Source organism: Triturus cristatus, chromosome 2_1 (genome assembly GCF_964204655.1).
Source record: "Triturus cristatus chromosome 2_1, aTriCri1.1, whole genome shotgun sequence".
NCBI classification, from domain to species: Eukaryota; Metazoa; Chordata; class Amphibia; order Caudata; family Salamandridae; genus Triturus; species Triturus cristatus.
In genome coordinates this window covers 1,158,217,215-1,158,238,695 of record NC_140581.1, presented here as the reverse complement: position 1 = coordinate 1,158,238,695, position 21,481 = coordinate 1,158,217,215, and the positions used below count along the sequence as shown (strand labels likewise).

Sequence of the window (21,481 nt, the reverse complement as noted above, 5' to 3'; positions counted from 1 at the left end):
CCGTAGAACATGCTATGCAGTGGCAGTAGGGATCCAAACACCCAAATATCAGGCCTTGTTTAAGTTTTTATTAATTGAACTCTCATGGAGTAACTAGGGATATTTTCTCCAAAAAGTGCATGATTAGCATGCGACACCACTGACTGCAGAACAATGAAACTGGCACAGCAAACCTCAGTCCGAAATATGGCATCAGGCAGACCTATGAAATCTCAACAACAGTGGAAAGCTATGGGGATGAATCTTGACCTACGGTATCGTTCTAACAATGAAATAATCACTTATCATTGTGTGTCTGACTGTATGTATAGCCAGCAGGTCAGCGAATGTATTCACAATCTCAATGTAAAAGGTACATTTAACATTTTATTCTTCATCAGGTTATGTCTTTATATAATTGACAAACAACCTCACATATATAGAAACACACACTGTACCCCATATAAAAATTCCATAAAGAAAATGTGGTTCCTTGTCCCTCGTTCTAAGCCTTTAAACCGGGGGGTTGGGATCTGCATGCAGGAAGGCAGAGTCAGAAGGACAAGTTGTAATGGGAAATAAAAGAATACACAGATGGCATAAGCCAAAAACATGGTCAACAGTTTTTTTGTCTGTTATGAAGCCACAGATGGGCACAGTGGACCTTGACAGGCTGTTAGGATCTTTAAGACACCTCTAGCCAAGACCTGGTGACTGAACCCTTGGACAGAGAGAAAGTAAGAGAGTGAAAGAGTAGTTATCGTTAAATAAAATCCTCACAGGTGAAGAATTACATTGAACTCAATCTGTCTTTTGGAAACTGCAAATTAACCCCTTCTGTGCCACGCCCTTTACCCCTCCTGTGCCGGGCGTTTTATTAGTGGGTGGGGTTCATGACGAGATAGTCTCGTCATGGGCACCGCGCGACCGTGCTCCATGACGAGACTATCTCGTCATGGGCACTGAAGAGGTTAAAGGCGCATGCTAAATGATCGAGAACAAAATTATTTTAAACCCAGTAGAATTCCTCTTTTCCCGTAATGAAATAATGCATTAGGTTACCTGTCAACAGCGGTTATGTTCATTGTGTCCATCCGCATGTACATCATCTCTGTTGCTTGTGCAAGCTGAAAAGATCACTTAAGGAAAACATGCCAGCAAGGGTAATAAAACAATTGTTAATAACACATTGTCGTAGGAGTGAGGGCCAAAAGACAAATACAAAGAAAAGTTGCGAATTCAAACAGACTGGAGTCTCAAAGGTATGGGTGACAAAAGCAACAATAGTAGTACTGAAGCAAGGGAGTAAGGACAGATAATGTGTAAAAATGTTTTTATTAGAACCTAATATTACAAATCTTCAGACACCATTTTATTCAAACCTGAACTGTGACAACTGTAGTGTCTAAATATAACAGACGGCTCATATAATGCTCACATCCCCATTTAAAATCGGACCAGCTTTTCCAAGAGCAAACGCCAGCCCTTTACTATTTCATTCATCATTGTTACTTCTAGAATTCCCTGAAGGGTTTTCGGTAACATCAAAAGTAAGTCCGTCATGGAGGATGAGGGTGAGGCTGACAGGACCGAATCCTGGAGACTGTTTCTCTCAGGGATAGCTTGGCTTCCTGTACTTGGAGTCCTGCTCGGTTGCGTTTTTTAGCCCATTTAAATTTTGCAGTACTTGGTGGTATGAGGCCCCACAGACGAAACTTAGACCCTGACTTTCATTTCCCAATTGCCCTGCATTCTCCGAAGTTTGCAAAGAAAAATGTTTTGGGGATGATGAAAGACGTGGTGCTGCTATTTGTAAGTCTTGGTTCAAGATGGAATGGTTTATTGACAGGGGATCCTCCATTTCTTCTTCTAGAGAGACTCCCATTCCTTTCTCTGTCCGGTGCTCTTCCTCAGTTTCCAGGTTTATTGCGTTCTCAGTCCAGTGCTCCTTCTCCGTTTCCAAGTTTATTATAGGTTGCTCTGCGATTTTATAGTGTTTCCCTACAAAGTCCTTTATGGATTTAGTGACTTCAGTGCTACCTTTCAGGTTAGGTATTGAGGTGCTACCATTTTGGGCTTGCAGATCTTGTTTAGTTGCTCTTTTATTTTTCCTCTTCTTTCGTAACTCCTTACTATTATCCTCGGGGTAGGCCTGGCTTTCCTGGTTCTCTTCCAGTGTCCTTGACCCCTCCCGTAACTCACTCCTCCCTGGGCTTTCTTCGAAAGCTTCCTTGCGTAGTTTTTGCTTCCTTTTCGGGGCCATCGTCCTTTTAATTTCAAAGCTACTTGGCTCAGATATTGCTTTGGGGCGTAATTCTGCCTTTGCCCCCTGCAATTATCCCCTGTATACTGCCAATTTACAGTTTTAAAGATGCCTAGATAGATCAGCGATGTCCCAAAAGCTCCGAACCGCCCGCACCAGGTGTTAGGGATAATCTGATACAGAGGATCTGTCACCTCACCTCTGGTGACGGAGGTTGACGGAGGGCCAAGTGGGGAGCCGAGCCGGTCCTGGCTCCCCTTCTGCGGCTTTGGCAGTGTTTCGGCGTTTTGCCACGTTCACGCTCACCACCGCGTTCACGCTCACCTACCGTGGGAAAACTAGAGCCTGCACGGTGGTTCAGTGGCTTGGAAGTGGTTTAGGAGGGGTGGACTGATTGAGTACAGCCTCTAGGGGAGAGGGGGAGGGGGGGGGCAGGAAAGCACGGGACCGGCCGGGCAGGGGGGCCAGGAAAGCACGGGACCGGCCGGGCAGAGGGCAGAAGGCCGACCTATGCCACAATCTTGATGGTTGCTGCCTTCTCTTGGGGCCAACCGCTAGTAACCCTCTCCCACCTCTCCCTGCACCTGCCCCTGTGTTGAGGAGACATGCGGGTGTATGGCCCCCACCGCTTTCACTGCTCCCGCTGGGCACAAGGGCCCCCCAGGGGGCCAGGGGGCCGACCGCCTCTACAGGGACTGGTGCAGGAGCCGGGTACAGGCTGGTCCCCAGCTCACCGGTTCGCTGTTGGTATGCGGCTGTGGTGAGGGCGGCTGCTTACGGTGGCGGCTGCTGCAGGCGCCGCGACTTCGGCTCAGATGGGGCTCCGCAGGTTCCGGCAGATTAGCGGCTAGCGGTGGCGGTTAGCAGCCAACCACCGTTACAGCTCTGCTCCTGCTCCCGCTCCTTGCTGCTTCAAAGCGTGTTGCAAAACGTGGACTGGACTCTCGGGGCATTCAGTGAGGAAGCCGTTTACAGGCGGGACTGCTGGGGAGAAGCAGTGTAGAGCTCTACTGTTCACCCTAGAGAAACACCACTAGCAGCAGATGGAACGCTTACAACACACACACAAACACTATACGAGCACTAGAAAGCCGAAGAGGAACTGTAGGAGTCGGGTACACTAACTTGGAGAAAGATTCAAGAACTAGGGGGGCTGGTGAGACGGGGGGACTATTTTGCATCTGAGCAGATGCATGGATTTAGCTGCAAGTCCCACTCTGAACAACGTTCCGAAGACCATATTAGAAGTTTATACCAGTAACAGATTGGAGCTTAAGTATTGGTTCATTTCCTAGCAAACTGAAAATGCTACCTTCATCTCATGAAAACAAGACACTTGGTCTGATGACGTTACATATAGGAAATATCATACACTTTGACACTATTATTGTCTAGAAAAGTAGATGATTATTAGTACATCCCTGCTATGCTGGAGTTTAGCATTGATAGTTAAGACAGGTGGTAGTAACATTATAGAGACTTATGGTCCAATTACAGCTGGGAATTGGAAAGAACTTAGATTTGGGATGGTTTAAGCGTAATTCATTTGAGCTTCGTGGATTTCTTTATATACAGGTAACCTGCATGACAAGATTTTCTTCAGAAGCGAAAACAGATTTGCCTATGACACAGATGATATACGTATTTTTAATTGAATGTGGTCACATTCAAATGAAAAAAAGCAGTTAAATGCGTGTGCATTGAAATGCTTTATGGCACTTATTAACTCACTGGGGGTTGCTTTCACAGACCTATGTGCACTATTGATTAAAAATAATAACCTCAAATGTATATTCTTCAGACTCTAAAAAGGTATTATTTTACCCTTAAAATCTGTTCTTAATCAGTTGACTCAGGGACTAATCTACTGAAGCACCCAAGTTTGAGCTGAAGGTCATAGCCTCAAATGTCTGACCCTTTCAGAAGCGTTCAAATTGTAGCCCCTTGAGTTACACTAATAAGCATCTTCTAATTGTGAATCGTGACTAGTTATAGATTGGAAGGAGGTGTGTTATGGATGTGCACACTATAAAATACAACCATTATGTCACACAAACCTAGGCCAAAGCAAGGTTTGAAGCACAAAGCTTTTTTGGGATTAAATAGAATACTTAAAACTATTCATTGATATAGTTATAATTTACAAAAGAAGGTAATTTGTCATACCTGTATTAAAATACAATTATAAAGAGTAAAAAAAAAAAAAAAAAAAAAAAAACTCGATCAGAACTTTAAATGAAAGCTTTTCAGCTACTCTGCACTAAATGGATTATGCTACTTACCCTGTAAGCATCTGTTCTTGGCACGTTGTGCTGTAGATTCACATGATGTGCATAAGTCCGTCATCTAGTGTTGGGCTCGGATGATTACAAGTCGTTTTTGTTCCAAGAAGTTTTTTTCTAGTCACGAGGCGGTGTGACTCCTCCTCTTGGTAATACTGTGCATGGTCATCAACTCCATTGCCGGATTGTTTTGTCGCAGATAGGTGAGAATTGAGTTGTACTATCAGTAACGTGATGTAAAATATGTAAACTGCAACCTACACAGGGCTTTTTTTCAGAGGAGGGAGGCACATGGGAATCTACAGCACTACATGCCAAGAACAGATGCTTACAGGAAAAGTACCAATCCGTTTGAGGTACGTGTGCTGTAAATACCCATGCTGTGCACAGACTGTAAAACAGTGCCTCTCCCTAGGTAGTGTTAATCCTGTAGGGGTTGCATCTGTTGGAAAAATAGTTTTTAATACAGCCTGGCCAACACTTGTCTTTTAAATGGCAAATACGTCCACAAATTAGTGTTTTGTAAATGTGTGTGGAGTACACCATGTTACTGCTTTGCAAATATCAGCAATTGGTATGTTCCCTAAAATGCCATAGAAGCCCTTATTTTGGAAGTAGAGTGAGCTTTAGGAGGAAAAGGTAAAAGCCTTTTAGCTTTAGCATAACAAGTTTGGGTACATTTCACTATCCATCTAGAAATCCCAGATTTGGAAATTGCATTTCCCATTTGAGAAGGTATGAAAACAATAAATAAATCTTTAGTCTTTCTGAATATTTTAGTCATGTCGATATAATACATGAAAGCTCTTTCAACATCTAAAGTATGTAAACTCTTCCTGCAACGGATTCAGGTTTCAGAAAGAAGACAGGTAACGCGATTGATTAATATGAAAACTGGACGCAACCTTTGGAAGAAATTTGGGGTATGTCCTAAGCGCTACTTTGTCTTTATGAAACTGGAAGAATGGCTCTTCTAAGGTTAATGCCTGAACTTCACTGACTCTTCGAAGTTAAGTGATAGCTATTAAAAGGCAACCAATCAAGAGAAATATTGCAGTTGGAAAGAGTGCAATGGCTCAAATGGAGGCCCCAAAGGTCTTGTTAGTACAATGTTTAAGCTCAATGCTGGTGCAGGTGGAAGCTATGGAGGTATGATTATTTTAAGTCCTTCCACAAAAGGCTCAATAACAGGTATTTAAATAAGGACAAGTGCTGTCTATTTTGCAAATATGCTGCAATAATTGCCAGGTGTAATCGCACTTAAGTATAAGATAACCCTGTGGTCTGCAAATGCAAAAAGTATCATATGCACTTGTGCATTTAGGGGTTTAACTGCATGTTGCTTGCTGATAGTATATAACCAATATTTTCTATTTAGCCACATAACATTGTCTTTTGCTAGGTTTGCGAGCTTCTATAACAATATCCATACATCTTAGTGTACCTTTTTTTCTGTGTGAGAAGGTCCGGGTTGAGGTGAAGATTCTCTTGTGGGACAAGATAACCATGGTTGGCGAGCCCAAGTTGGTGCTACTCGTATCACTGTAAGGGATGTTTGCCTGAGCTTTCTGACCCCTTATGGAAGTAGTGGGAGAGGAGGAAAGGCGTATGCAAATATCCCTGACCAGTTCCTCTATAGAGCATTGACTTTGGATTGGTGGTGTGGGTACCCGCTTGCAAAGTTTAGGCATTTTACGTTTTCTGGGGTTTCGAAAAGACCCATTTGTGGAAAACCCCATCTTTGAAAGTATGGTAGGAGGGCTTTGGGGTGGAGTTCCCATTCGTGGACTTGTTGCTGCGTCTTGCTTAGGAGATCCGCAAATTGATTGCTTCTTCCTAGAACATGTTCTGCCAGGAGATTAATGTTGTGATGTATCGCTAATCTCCATATTTTCTGTGCTAAACATGATAATTGGAGAGAATGCCCCCCGCCCTGTTTTTGTATACAATACATTGTTGTCATATCGTCTGTTCAAATTAGGACAACTTTGTATTGTAGATGAGGTAGGAATGCTTTCACTGCTAGGTGAACAGCTTACAGAACTAGGTAATTTATATGGAGACCATTGTTTTAGGGGCCCCTTAATGCCTGAATCGTAAGATTATGGAGATGAGCTCCCCAACCTATAAGGGAAGCATCTGCTGTCAGAATTATTTGGGAAACAGGGTCTTAAAACGACCACCCTTTGGATACATTCTGTAGATTCCACCACTACAGAGAATGAGGAGTGCAGTTGTCTACCAACATTAGATCCCGAAGGCGACCCTTTGACTGTGAGAGATATTCCTGAAGAGGTCTCAAGTGTAGTCTGGAATGTGGAACTATTGAAGTACAACATACCACCATGCCTAAAATTCTCATGAATATTTTCAGAGATTTGAGCTCCAGTTTTGAATTGTTGGATCAATGTTACAATGTTGTTTATTCGGTCTGCATTTTGATATGCCAAGGATAATTGTGAGTTGAGCATGGTCCCTAGATATAGATATAGAGTTGTATTGTGGAAAGTTGTAGATGTGACACTTGTATGATGATGGTGAACCCCAACTGATACAGTAAGGTTAGAGTTTGTTGTGTATGCTGTTTGCACAGATTGAGATTGTTTGCTTTTATCAGCCAGTCGTCGAGATATGGAAATATATGTATGTTTTGTCTGCACAGATGTGCTGCAACTACTGCTAGACATTTTGTGAATACCTTTGGAGTACCGGCAATTCCAAAGGAAAGAACTTTGATTTGGTAGTGGTGTCCCTGAAATAAAAATCTTAGATATTTTTTGTGTGCAGGATGGATGGGTATATGGAAGTAGGCATACTATTTATCTAGGGCTGTCATGAAATCGCCTTTTTGTAGTAATGGAATGAATTCTGGAAGGGTGAACATATGAAGTGTGCCAATAGGATGTAATGATTAAGTGGTCTGAGGTCAAGAATGGGTAGTAAAGTTACATCTTTTATGGGAATGAAGAAGCATAATGAATATACCTGTTACTCGATACTGTTTTTTGGGACTTGTTCTATTGGTCCTTTTATTAATAGAGCTGATATTTCCTGTTGTTGGAGATTGATGTTTTATTGATAATTTGTGTTTGCTAGGTGAAATATTTGGAGGAGTTGTAATAAGCCCCAGACAGTAACCATGTTGGGTTATAAACAACAACCATTGATCTGTTGTGATTGATCTCCATGTGGATAGAAAGTTTTGAAGACTACCCCGACCGTTGTTAAATGCTTGTGGGGAAAATGTTAAGAAGTCATTGTTTGGTAGTTGTGATGGGATTACCGGTATTATTCCAGCGATCTCTTCTTTTAAAATTGTTATGCCTGTTTGAGTCCCTGTAAAAAGTTTTGGCAGTAGAGGTTTGTCCTTGATTTTTATATGCTGGCCCGGTGTTGTCTGAGGAGGCAGATCTTGCAATTTATTTATAGCTGGTAGCTAAGAAATTAACCACGAAAAGTAGGTGTTTGAGCCCCCATTAATTTTGTGACCTCCATGTCTTTATTCGTTTTCAATGGCTGTGTCCACTTGAGGGCCGAAAAGATGCTCCTTATCAAATGGTGGATTAAAAATGCCCTGTTGCACTTCAGGTTGAAACCCTGAGACACGGAGCTATGCATGTCTACGTAATAGTAGACTGCTGTTTGTACCTCTAGCCGCTGTGTCTGGGGAACAGAGTGGACATTTTATTGGGTTATTTCTAATAAGCATTTCCTTATTTACAATTTCCTGCCCCCTTTTCCTGTGCTCTTCTGGGAGATGCTGGAGGAGCCCCTCCATTTCATCCTAGTGAGCTCTATTAAAGCGAGCTAACAGAGCCTGGCTGTTGGCTATACGCCACTGATTTGCTGATTGGGCAGCGACAAGTTTCTCAGAGGCATCAATTAACTTAGAAGGTGCATCTTCTGTTTAGGAATTTGCTATTTTTCTAGCATTAGATACTACTAGAGAGTCAGGAATTACCTGACCGCTAATGTATATAGGCTCAGAGGGAGCAGCTTTACATTTTTTGTCAATGTGTGGTGTTATCCCAGCTTTTATCTAAACAAGAGGAACCAGGAGCTTTTGATTAGGTCCAGCACACATACTCTCTTTATAAGATAGTTAAATAGTTCATAGGCAGTTCCTTTCTAAGGAACTGCACACCACCATATTTAGTTATCCTAGCTTTGACAGGATCTTAAAAAATGCCCTCTGCATGACGTAGCACACCCTTAAGGAGTGGTAGATATTGTGCCCCACCCTTTGAGGATTAGACTGGGTTTCCAAAAGGAAATCTTTCTCTATAGTATCTTTATACAAAGGTACTTGATGGAAAGCTGCTGCCTTTACTATTAAATCTTGGTATGCAGAGGCATCGTCAGGTGGTGATGCCCTTGTGGGAAAAGATCAGGGTCTGTATCTTCCTGTGACTCAATATCCTATTTATCCCAAGCATCCCCGGAGTGTATTTCTGGTGGCATGTCATCATCCTCCTCTATAATGGGTGGGCGATGGGATATATTTCCTACCTCAGATAGTTAGGGTGAGTGAGGTAGTCGGGTCGATGGTGGGGGAGGTGGTGGAAGTGAAATAGGAATGTGTACAGGACTAGTGACCACATCCCTTTTTCTAGGGAGGCTGTAAAGGAACATCTAAGGCCTCTTGAAATAATTGTTTCTTAGAAGGAGGCTTTACTGGCTGAAGAATTAATTTGTTTATTCCAGGCTGAATTTGGAGGTTGTTTTGCCTGAGATAGAGCCGTTCATGCATTATGTCTGAAATTGGTTCGGGTGGAGATTTCGATCCATAGGTGAAACATTTAGGAGGCGGGCGATATTTTGTTTTATGGTGCTATTGTACTTAGTTCAGAAGCACTATGCTTTTACTTTGGTACCGAAACAGATTACTGAGGGGTTGTGGGCCTCGATTAGGAGGAAGTGGAGGTCACTGCTGAAGGCCGAACTTTCAGAGAAGAGCCCAAGTGAGGGCCTTCTGAGTCCGTTTTTCGGTGTGCAACAAGGCATTTTTGCAGTGGCAGACCAGAAGCAGACTTTTCGGACAGTGCCGATGTTTTGGGCTCTGGATCAGGGGTAAATGTATTCACTGTCCGATGCTTCTGTGCCGGCTGGAGGATAGCCAAGTTTTGTTCGAAGTCAGACTCTGACTCATATACCGACAGGGATTTCTCTTGTGCAGCCAATGCTTCTTCCTCATCCTGTTGTCGACTGAAAATATCTGGTACATCGTCCACTTGTTTCCGATAAATCTCTTAGCATATGGCACGTCGCTCTAAGAGTTTTCTTCTATCGAAATGACCATGCTTCACAGCTTTCCTAGCAAGAGGGATAGATTACAGACTGAATGCTGGTAGGTATGAGGATATTTAGAATGACTGTTAGGACAGAAATGGAACCGTGTGCGTTCCATTAGCAGGTCATTCTCTGATAAAGACTTTGAAGTGAAAGAGGTCCGGCAGGGCGTGGGCTGTAGGTGAGTCGAAAACCCACTACGCAGAAGGGCAATAGCTCGGAACGGAAATGTAACTACAGGCTCAAGATAATACCGTCCAGTGAAAGAACTAGCTAACTGAAGCGAGCCTGAAAGCATCTCGAACCGGAGCGCGAGAGATTACATAAGAACCAGTTGGCAGAAAAAAAAAAAAAAAAAAATCAATCTGGCAATGGAGTCTATGACCACGAGCATTATTACCAAGAAAAGGAAGCAAACTTCTTGGAGCAAAAATAACATGTAAAGATCTGAGCTAAACACTAGTTAGCTGAGTTATGCACATGTAACTGAAGCACCCATGCCTCAAACAATGTTTCAGAAGATGAGCACTCAGGGAAGGTGACCGCATACCTAACATGAACTGCTAGGCAAATACACACTTTGAGAGAATGAGAAATTCAACCAAGGCATATCCTCCCCTTAAAAACAATACCCACAAAAAATGCCCATGTTCTTATTAAAAGATTTTGATGTACCCTACAGGAATCCTAAAAGATCCTGGAAAAATCGCCATACCCACAACTTATCATGGCATGCTTCATCATTGGTGATTTCCCACACCTCAATAGGTAAATATCACCCTTGTGGAATTAACCATTGCTAGGAATTCTTAAATAAATCAAAGCTGGATTACAGCAGGGACACACGCAAGTAGTAAAATATCTTGCAGTATACCCAAGGAGATATCCTTTAGTGTTGGGTACCCCAGATAGAATTAATTTGCCATATACTAATGATATCAGATAAGGTACTAGGACTAGTATATCTGGCAATTCAGGCCAGCATGTTTCAACTGTTAAGAAAGCCTTTAAAAGTCTTCAGCCTTTATCAGGGCTCTTATAATCCCTGCCTACCTACACACGCATACTAGGCACCAATAATGAAGCATAAAAGTCTGGAAATTAGACAGAAATTAGTGACCATCAGTCACAGTACCTTTTCCTGTGGCATCACCTGGATTCCTTAATTTATCACCCCAACAAGCTCAAGATTGAGAATTGTAGTTAATTTTGGCATCTAATTTTATGTATCACGGGTAATCTAGTACACAAGTCACCACTAAGATCCTGTTGCTCTTCAACATGCTACGGCAGTTTGATATTGATGAAAGCACCAGACACGTGCACAGTTTCAGAAACAGACAAACAAAAGGGATCCATGACAATTAGCTGGCGCAACCTTTCCAAATCGACTGCCGGCAACCTGCTGGGCTTACAAGTCATACCTTTGAAAAATAAGGAAATGGAAACAATTCACCCACATAAATGTAATTTACTGAGCAGCATACATCAGAAAAACGTTCCCAAATGATGGAAATGGGATAAGAAAGATAGAAATTCTGATACAGTGAGGTCTACAGACTAATGACATTCACATTTGTCCAAGGAAAATCCATAAAATGGATACAACTTGTGGCAAGGATCCAGGCTGCAGTTTGCAGAGCTCAATAAGTAGAGTTGTGTACATCACATCAATATGAGGTGGTAATGGAAGTTGAAACAACTCTGCAAAGATGACCTGCAAAAGAAAAAGTGAGAAGTAAATGCATAAACAAAAGGTTAAATCAAGTAATGGCTCTGGACAGCTTGTGCTGCCGCTTGTCAGGCCAAAACCAATTCAGTTAGAGATGGAGAATGAGTGAAAAACAACACGAGCAAGCAAGACAGCCAAGTGCAGAGGGGGAAGAAAGCAAGCACAGAGTTGGGCAGTGGGACACAAAGAGAGAAAGAAAAAGAAAAAGGATAAGGGGTTAAAGCTGGGAGGGGAGGATGAAAGGGGGGTTAGGAGGGAGAGGCAGTAATATGGAGATGGAATAGAAGTGAACAGAAGAGATACGAGGACCGAGAGAAAGAGGTGAGGCTGGTAGAGAGAGTTGGAGGGCCACAGACAGGAGAGGAACCAAGAGGTATGGAGTGGTGGGGCAGAAAAGAAAGAAAGGCGGAGCAGGGCTAACCGAGGGGAAGAGGGACAGAGAGAAAGCAAGAGGGGGTGGGAGGGAGAAAGGAGGCAAAAAGAGAAAAAGAGTCTGAGAGAGGGCGCCTAAAGATGGGGTCCGAGATAAGAAGCACAGAGGTGCAAAGAGGGAGGCAGGGATCAGATAGAGAAAAAGATAGAGTGTGAGAGAGGAAAGAGTAAAGATAGAATGTGCGCTATGGATAGGAGGCGAGCAGACAAGCAAGAAAAAGCACTCCGGTGAGCAAGAGATCAGGCAGGATGGAGGAAAAAGCAGTGAATCAATTAGTAGAGCATGGCATACTCAGTCATATGCAAATCACCACTGCCAAACCAGCAAGACTGGGGCACAATTGGTCAAAATCTGTTTTGCAACAATTTTCCATCAGGCGAACACACTGCTACCATACAAGGAAACGTTACTTACAATCCTAAATCTGGATTGTAGGAATCCTTACTTAACTCTTAAACATGAAATATTCCTGGGGGGCGCTAGAGTGCGCGCAAGCAGAATGGCCGCACTTATGTGAGGCTCCTGCTGCCTGGACAGGAAATCCTTCACTTATCCTGGTTATACCGCTGATCCTCCGATGGAACCTATATTCGAGCGCTGCCTGAACTGTCCCGCGGCTTTAGTGAAAGTTTGATGGTCCTGCAACCTGCTGCGCCAGAGTTATCGAAGGCACAAGATTGAGCGGGCGCGGAGCTAAGTGACGGCGGAACGCGAGGCCCGCAGGGACGATCTACGCTGGACCGCTGCGCACCACGAGGCAGGTGGGCCCTGACGGGAATCGGCTGCTGCAGCGCCCTGTGACATTGAGGAGCGGATCGCGGGGGCATTGTGCGACTGGGGTTCCCCCCCCCCCCTCCACTCCGAAGGGCACGACCCTGCTGGGAGGCACGGAACGAAGCAGCCTGCGACCTGCGCTGTGGTGAGCCGTCGGCGGCACAGGGCTGTCGAGCGTGCCGCCGGACACGGGTCCGCTGGACTTTTTGAGGCTGGGCTGAGTTGCAGGATGCCGTCACGCTGTGGGGTGAGGAGCCGAATGCGATTGTCTGCCTGAGGCCAAGCGATTAGCGGGAGGCCCCCCCCCCCCTCCCTACCTGCACGGACGGACCAGGAGCACGGGTACCTGGGAGGACTGGCGGCGGAGTCGGAGCCTTTGGTCAACGCCCATAGTGTTTCGGGGGTCCCGCTGGCTCAAGGGGCCAGTGGGTGGCGGCTCAGCCTGCATCGGCGCAGCGTGACTGTCCGGAGGAGCGGGGGCTCCATTTGAGCGGCTGAGAACTGGTGTGCCTTCCCGCTGCTGGATACCAAGAGTGAGGTTGTGCGAGCCCGCCTCCAGGGAAATACCGGGCGGTGGAACTGCGCCGGGGGTGGTGAGTGCTGCATTCGGGGGGCTCCCCCCCCTCCCCCGTGACTTTCTGCTTGAGGTGCCGCTTAGATGCCCTGGTGCAGCTCCCCTTGCTAATCTCTGCTGTCGATCGGAGGGTACTGGAGATTTGGGCATTCCCCCCCCCCCCCCCCCCCCGCTGCCCTGCTGCCTTGATTGCTGCGGTGGTGACGGGGAGACGATCAGTGTGGGACCGCGGTTTGCCCTTTGCCGCCACGCTTCCTCCTGGTGCCTATGGTCTGAGACGGCTGGCAACTCACTCTTGATGACCGTGATGAAGATCTACCTCCCTGCTTGTGATCTCTCCTTGGAAGTGCAGGTGTGATCCGTCCCATCACTTGGTGCTTGTTGCTGCGATCACGGTGGGCTGCAGTCGGGACCGCTGGCTCCTTCCATTTCCAAAAGGACCGTGGGATCCCCCCCCTTGCTGGCTGCTGTGGGTAAGTGCGCATCAGCCGAGATGGGTAAACAAGATAGTCGGCAGCCTAAACTCACGTTTGAGGCCCCAGCGGTGAAAAAGGGAGTGCGGGGTCCGCAGGAGGCGGGGGGCTCTCAAGGCCTGCCCGAGGCTGCCGCGAGTTCGGGCTCCAAGGCAGCGGACCTACAACAGATAATGCAGGAGATGCGTCAGGGCTTTGCTACCGTGGTGGATAAAGTTGATCGGCTGTCGTCCAGAATGGACGCCTTCGCACATAAACTGGATGTGCATGACAAACGCATTACGGAGGCAGAGGACCGAATATCTGATCATGATGACACTGCGGGCGCACATTCCACGCTGCTTTCACGAATGGACAATGTCTTAAAAGTTATCGCTGCGAAGAATGAGGAGTTAGAGGCCCGCAGCCGCCGCAACAACATTCGTGTGGTGGGTGTGCCGGAGTCCACCAACACGGGGCGCATGGAAGAGTATGTGGAAAAGATCCTCCTTGCATCCGTTGGGCCGGAGGCGTTCTCTAAGCAGTTCATTGTCGAGAGAGCACCGCTCTCTTGGACCACGGCCCAAACCCGGTGCCCCACCGCGGCCCATCATTGCGCGGCTCTTAAATTATCGAGATCGGGATGCAGCGTTGCGAGCTGCGCGCACGAACCAGACGCTCTACTGTGATGGTGTCCGCTTCACCGTCTATCCGGACTTCACGCCTGTCGTTCAGGACCAACGGCGTAAATTCTTAGAGGTCAAGAAGAAGCTGTGCCCTGCAAATTGATTATGCGTTGCTATATCCGGCAAAACTGAGAGTCACCCACCAAGCTAAGCAACACTTCTTTACAAATCCGCAACAAGTGGAGGATTTTTTGAAGGGTCTAAAGACTAAGCGGGCTGAGCGCTACGTTGGGGAAGAGGAAGAGCTTGAGGATGGACACTAATCACTGGGACACGGCTTCCTGATGCGAGGACTCCGAGCTATGGCGCTGCGATACTGTTCTTGCGGGAACCCACCAGGTGGACACATGGCGGTGATGGCGCCAAACTAACCGAACACATCATCAGTTGGATATAGGACAGTGGTTGGTAATGTACTCCAGGCACCACCCCCCCCCTTTTTTCTTTCCTCCCTTAAATGTGGTGGGAGATGGGAGATGGAGGGTGGATACGGGCGCACTCTGGAGGACTCCTGTGGGGTGTACCCCAGCGACTAGGTTGACAATGCTGCTTTTGTTGAGCTGGATGTTGGGCATTCTGGGAGGGGGGTGGGGAAGGGGTACTGGCAAGTTGGGGATGCTTCAGTGGGTGGGGGGGAGGGGTGGGTGTTGTTACGAGGACTATGTTCTTCACTGTTACCTCCTTAATTTCCGGGGCCACTGTACCCGGACAGTTAGATGTGCGTTGCTCGAGACTTATGTTGGGGGAACTGTTAGTTGTTGCTTACTGCGCCTGCGCTTGGATGAGGAGGATCATCGGTGGGGTGGGGAGAGATGGTAGAGGGCAGGATCTAGGCCCAACCTGGGCCGCGGCTCTGGCCTTCTGGGGGAGGGTGATATGCCTGGAGGTGGCCCCGGAGGTAGTGGGCGCGGCCCCCTCTACTGAGCTGGATAGCGCTGCTCGTCTGTGTCTAGCGGATCTGCTGTTGAGATGATCATACGAACCAAGTTAAGGACGTTTTGGTTGGGGGGGGGGGGGGGGGGGGGAAATGAGACTATTTAAAAATGTTTTCATGAAGTTGGGCGCGACTGCTACTACAGGGCTGCTACTATCAGATTCTGTGAGACTGTCTGTTGGAGAGGCGTGGGGAGGATTTCTTTTGATGCATGTCGTGCACGCCATTCACCACGTTAGTTCTGACAGGCATGTTTCTAAGGCAGAAGGACACACAGCACGTGGCTATTGTAATGTATGGGTAACACAGGTGTCGGGCATGAACACTCCGGTGAAAGATTTGGCAACTTCCTTGCTGTCGTACTGGGCCCCTTTCCACTTTCGCCATGGCTAGGGTAGACTCGGATTTAAATATAATGACCTGGAATGTTAGAGGCCTGGGAGACCCGCGAAAAAGGAGACAGATCCTCTCTTATCTTGACCGCCATACCATACACATAGCCTTTCTCCAGGAGACTCATTTTAGGCCGCAGGCTACTCACGCTTTTGCCACCAGGTGGGCGAAATATACAGTGTTTTCTTCCTACTCTTCATACTCTAGAGGAGTGGCAATACTGGTTAAAAACGGGACCCCCTTCGTTTTGGCCGTTACTCAGAGCGACGCCCGAGGACGGTATTGTTTGATGTGGGGTAGGCTAGGACATATGGCAGTAACCCTGGTCTGTTGCTATGGCCCCAACATAGACGACCCGCATTTCTTTACAGAGCTCACTGCGGCCATCATAGGCGTGGGGCCGCAGCGCCTCATCTGGGGAGGGGATTTTAATATTACGCTAGATCCAACTAGGGACAGGTCGCACCCGGCCCCACACCACTATACCAAGGCCCGGGCGAACTTGCTAGAGACTATAACCGAGCATAACTTGATCGACACGTGGAGATCCCTCCATGCTGTGGATCGGGAGGGCACACATTTCACGGCGCAAGCACGCTCCTGGGCCCGGCTTGACTATGTTCTTATACCTCCTCACTTTTATACGGCGCTGGATCTCGCGCACCATCTCCCAAGAACGTACTCTGACCATTCGCCTGTACGTATCACACTACGGGCCACGGACTTGGGCCCCCCCCTTAACCGCCTGGCGCTTGCAGCCCACGATGCTGATCGATACGGTGTTTCAGGAGGAATTACGGGAAGAAGGTCTGGATTTCTTTAAGCGCAACAAAGACTCCGTTAACGATGTAGAAACAATATGGGATGCATTTAAGGTGACTTTGAGGGGCATATGCATCGCCAAAGGGTCCGGTGTACTGAAGAGTATACTATCACGATTGCGAACGCTGGAGGCTGATCTTCGGGCGCTTGAGACATCATTGGCAAGCAACCCTAGCGACGGTACACTGGCGTGTATCCGCGAAAAAGTGACGGAATATTCTATCGAGGCAGCTAGGGAGGCGAAGTATAGGGGAAAGCACTGGATTGCCCGCCGCAATGGCGAGGGCGAACGGCCCGGGAAGGCCTTAGCGGCGACGATACGACTGACGCGGCCTCCTAACACTATCTTGGAAATTGAAGACATTGACGGCACAGTATATAGAGATACCGCGCAAATTCTTAATGCGTTCGTAACGCACTATCGGCACTTTTATACGTCGACTAGGTCCGGAGATCTCCAATTGCAAGACTACCTGGAGGAGGTGTCCCTTGGATGGCTCAGTGATGCGCATAGAGCATTTCTTAGCTCTCCTTTTGAGTTAGACGATGTACGCGAGGCTATTATGCAAATGCGTTCAGGCAAGGCCACGGGCCTAGATGGCATACCGATAGAGTTCTATAAGACATACATTGATTTTATGGCGCCGGTCCTCCGTGAGGTTTATGAAGATGCCCTTGAGGTGGGCCATTTGCCACCTTCCATGCGCATGGCCCTCATTACGTCCCTCCTTAAACCAGGTAAAGATGCAGAGAGATGTGACTCTTATCGGCCTCTTTCATTGCTTAACTGCGATGTAAAAATACTTGCAAAGTTGATTGCTACCCGTATTAATCTGCTACTCCCTAACCTGATATTGCCCGACCAAGCTGGGTTTGTGCCCGGCAGGGTGACGTCCCACAACCTGCGCACTTTCTTCTCGATCCTCAACTCGGTACATGAGGACCTGCCAATGGCTGCTGTCTTCCTCGACGCCTCGAAAGCCTTTGATTCGTTAGAATGGGATTATGTATTTCAGGTGCTGGAACGAATGGGTTTTCCAGGCATTTTTATCTCTTGGATTAGACTGCTGTATACCAATCCTTGTGCCAAGGCGCTGATAAATGGCAAACTTTCCGCGACGTTTCCCATCACCAGAGGCACTAGACAGGGTTGCCCCCTGTCACCCCTACTATTCGCGATAGCCATGGAGCCCCTTGCAGCCAAGTTACGCCAGCATCATAAAGACAAGGCGCTAAGATGTTTTCAGAGGCAGATATTGATATCTATGTATGCAGACATTACTTTGTATATACGGGACCCCCGGGATAACCTTGGGCCGATACTTAGGGAATTCATTCGATTTGGCATGCTCTCCGGCATTCAGATCAACTGGAGCAAATCCCGGGTTTTCCCTCTCACGACCTCTACTGTACGGTTTGACTTGGAGTACCCTCTTGCCTGGTGCGAAGGGGACTTTAAGTATTTAGGCATCCACATAGAAAGAGACAAGGAGGAACTAATACGGGCCAATTATGGCACAACGATGACTCGCATTACTGATTGCATAACTAGGTGGATTACGCTTCCCCTGTCAATGGCTGGACGTACGTCATTGATTAAAATGGTAATACTGCCTAAACTACTGTACCTATTCTTGAACATCCCCTTTTGCCCAGGTAGTTTCTTCTTTCGACGGCTACGATCGGAGCTCATTCGACTGGCTTGGGGCGGGAAGACACCCCGTCTAAAGTGGGAGGTCCTCACTAGGCCATATCATCAAGGCGGGTTTGGCGTCCCTGATTTTGAGTTGTACTTTCAGGCAGCGCAGGCACACTATGCCTATTTCTGGATACGGCAGCCTCGATATATGCCCCAACTAGCGGCTGAGCACTGGCTGGCGAATCCGGTCCCTATAGAAGGAGCCTTGTACACCCCAATGCGTGGGAAAGACATGGCGCCTACGACCGTGACGAGTACGGTGACTGCGTGGAATCGAATAGTGGACAAATTAGGGATGGCAATGCTGTACGCACCACTTTTGCCCCTTGTTTACCATCCCAACATGCTGTTGTTGCAGGAAGCAGGGTTTCGGAAATTAGTGCATACTATCCGCGTCACGACATGGGGGGACTTGTATCATGCTGGTAGATTCCGCTCTATGGAGCACCTATACGAGGCTATCCAACTCACTCCCCTTGACGTCTTTCTGTATCTTAGGCTCCGACAAGGAATTAGGGCACTAACGCCTGACTTTCCGCAGGAGCCACCGGAGGTGACACCACTACAGCGTACTTTATGGGTCAGTCGGCTCGCTTGTGGATGCTCCGCCGCTTGCGGCCCGGGCTAGATGGGACCTAGAATTGCAAGACCCACTGACGGACAAGCAATGGGAATTCTGCCTTCAGCAGACAGAGCGGATTTCCTCTAGTAGTCGGTTTAGAATAATACATTATAAGTACATCCACAGACTATATTACACTCCTGCCCGGCTGTGCAAATATAGACTCCGTGAGGATGACAGATGCGATAGATGCCATGCCCCTGGGGCAGATTTTCTCCACCTGGCGTGGGACTGTGCGGCGGTACGCCAATACTGGGACCAAGTGTTCACGGCACTTTCGGAGATGATTAATTCAGTGGTGGCGCCCTCCCCGGTCCTTGCCCTCCTGGGATACGTAGAGCCCATACAAGCTGCACACCGCAAATTCCTTGCACTTGCCTTCTTACTTGCGAAAAGACGAGTTGCCTGTCGGTGGGGCAGAGGCCGGGCCCCTAAATTTAAAGATTGGATGCGAGATCTTATTTACTGTCAAGAACAAATTAATACATATTCTGAACTCTTGCCAACTGCATCGCGACCGGCAGATGTTTGGGCTCCGCTGCACTGCTACCTGTTGAAGGGGGGTGGTCCTGGGGACGGTGGATCGCCCTTATAACCGGGACCTAGCATTTCCTTCATGAAGTACTGATCCTTTATTTAAAGGAGAGTTGGCCGTGGAGTGGGGCTCCAGGGCCGATGCGTGACGGGGAATTTCGCCCTTGCGAGCAGGGCATGCCGGACACCTGTTGTTGAGCCTTGGGGGGCCGGGTGGGGTGCTCCTCCGGGGACGAGGTGGAAGGCGGTAAGCGCCATAGTACTATTGGAATTAATGTCTAATCCTGCTAAGCTGACAGATTTGTGCTGTTCGGGCCAGATATGTGTTATTTATTCTCTGCCTTCTCTTGTATTGCTTCTGACTGTGCTGTGTACCCATTGCTGCATCTTGGCTTATTGCTGTGTATACGCTCAAATACTTTCAAAATAAATGTTCAAAAAAAAAAAAAAAATTAAGTATTCCTGCTCAAGTGTGGCGGCCCCAGACCACTCTTATTATCATAGTCAATCTTTAATCAAAGTCCGTAGTCTGGTGATAACTTCATAATGTCCAGGATAGGCCAGCTATTGTGCATTTTTCTTCTATTTACACTTCGAGGAGTAAAAGCATTTACACAGGCCTGTGCAGGAAAACGTGCTAGCTATGCACTAGGAGTGGAGAGGCATAGACTTTCTGCATTACCAACCCTTCTGTGAAGAACGTCCTCACTTTACTCCAGATAAGAAATCAGCCCCAGTCTCCCCTCATTTAATGGGACCTTGTTCAGGAAGAACCCCTGCACCAGTTGAACATCTGCACCAATACTGTGGAGCTGCTGGAATGGTTTCCTTTGCACTTTTGTAAACCCTGCTTGAGAAGTCACCATCTCATAATGTGTAAGTATTTGACTGTCTCTAAATAGAGGCCCCTGGGAATCCTGGACCATGAAACTGGAAGAATGAAACTTTGAACATGGCCTGACAAGTAAAACGTGGCTGCAACCCCTGCATTGACAGGGTCAGATATGTTCACTGCTTAAAGCCCAGAAAATGGCCCCTCAAGTTAATGCACCTACTGTAACGATATGCATGTAACCACTATTGTCAAGTGTCAAATTGACTCCACTTTAGGACTGCAGCTATTTTAATGTCCAACCTATTTTTTAGGATTGTAGTAAACTCTCCGATGTGTACAAGAAGCTGAAGAATTTTATGCTCTGTTTGAGTAATTTGCATTTTCTTTGATGCAGCCTCAAATTGTTGTCTTTACAGCTCTGAAGAACAAGTTACTAACCTTCGGTAACGATGTATCTGTAAGAAACATTAGTTAGTTAGATTCCTCACCTCAGAATATCCCCAGGCGTCAGACTGGATCCGGAAGATTTTTCGTCAGCAATACCCCTTGCGCGTCGCTAGGCGTCGTCTGTGGCTCCGCGTCCGTCGTCGGCGTCGTGCGCCGGGATGACGTCGTCGGAGTACTTAGACGCCGCCCTCGCGCGCTGACGTCAGTTCTTGTACATAGCCTTCCGCGCCAGGAACGCAGAGCCATGCAAAGACTGACACTGGTGCCAAAAATAAAATCTAGGGGCCTGAAAGGACAACCTTAACCCTAGATGTCAGTTCGCAGAACGGGGAGGATGGGTGGGTCGGTGAGGAATCTAACTAACTAATGTTTCTTACAGATACATCGTTACCGAAGGTTAGTAACTTGTTCATCTGAAAGAAACACGTTAGTTAGATTCCTCACCTCAGAATAGATACCCAAGCAATACCATCCCCGGTGGTGGGTCTGCGAACCAAGATCACACCAGAAAGTCCTGGAGGACAGAACGGCCAAAGAAGCCATCCCTCCGGACTTGGCTGTCAAGGCAGTAATGCCTGGCAAACGTGTGTAGCGAAGCCCACGTCGCCGCCTGACAGATGTCCTGCAAAGGGACTCCCCGTCCCAAGGCAGTAGTAGCCGCCGTGGCCCGAGTAGAATGGGCGCGCAGCCCAACAGGAGGGTCCTTTTGAGCCAAGGAATAGCAGATTTTT

At 47.2% G+C, this 21,481-nt stretch overlaps 1 protein-coding gene across 1 annotated transcript in view; it reads right to left on the bottom strand.

Moving 5' to 3' along the window:
- Window positions 1-21,481, bottom strand: part of NCBP1 (nuclear cap binding protein subunit 1) — a 614,484-nt gene that overhangs the window by 420,860 nt on the left and 172,143 nt on the right. Inside the window, exons 11-12 of the mRNA XM_085636602.1 lie at window positions 11,420-11,530; window positions 1,042-1,106 (exon numbers count right to left, since the gene is read on the bottom strand). Coding sequence (XP_085492728.1) covers window positions 1,042-1,106; window positions 11,420-11,530 — 176 coding nt within the window. The remainder of the gene's footprint in view (window positions 1-1,041; window positions 1,107-11,419; window positions 11,531-21,481) is intronic.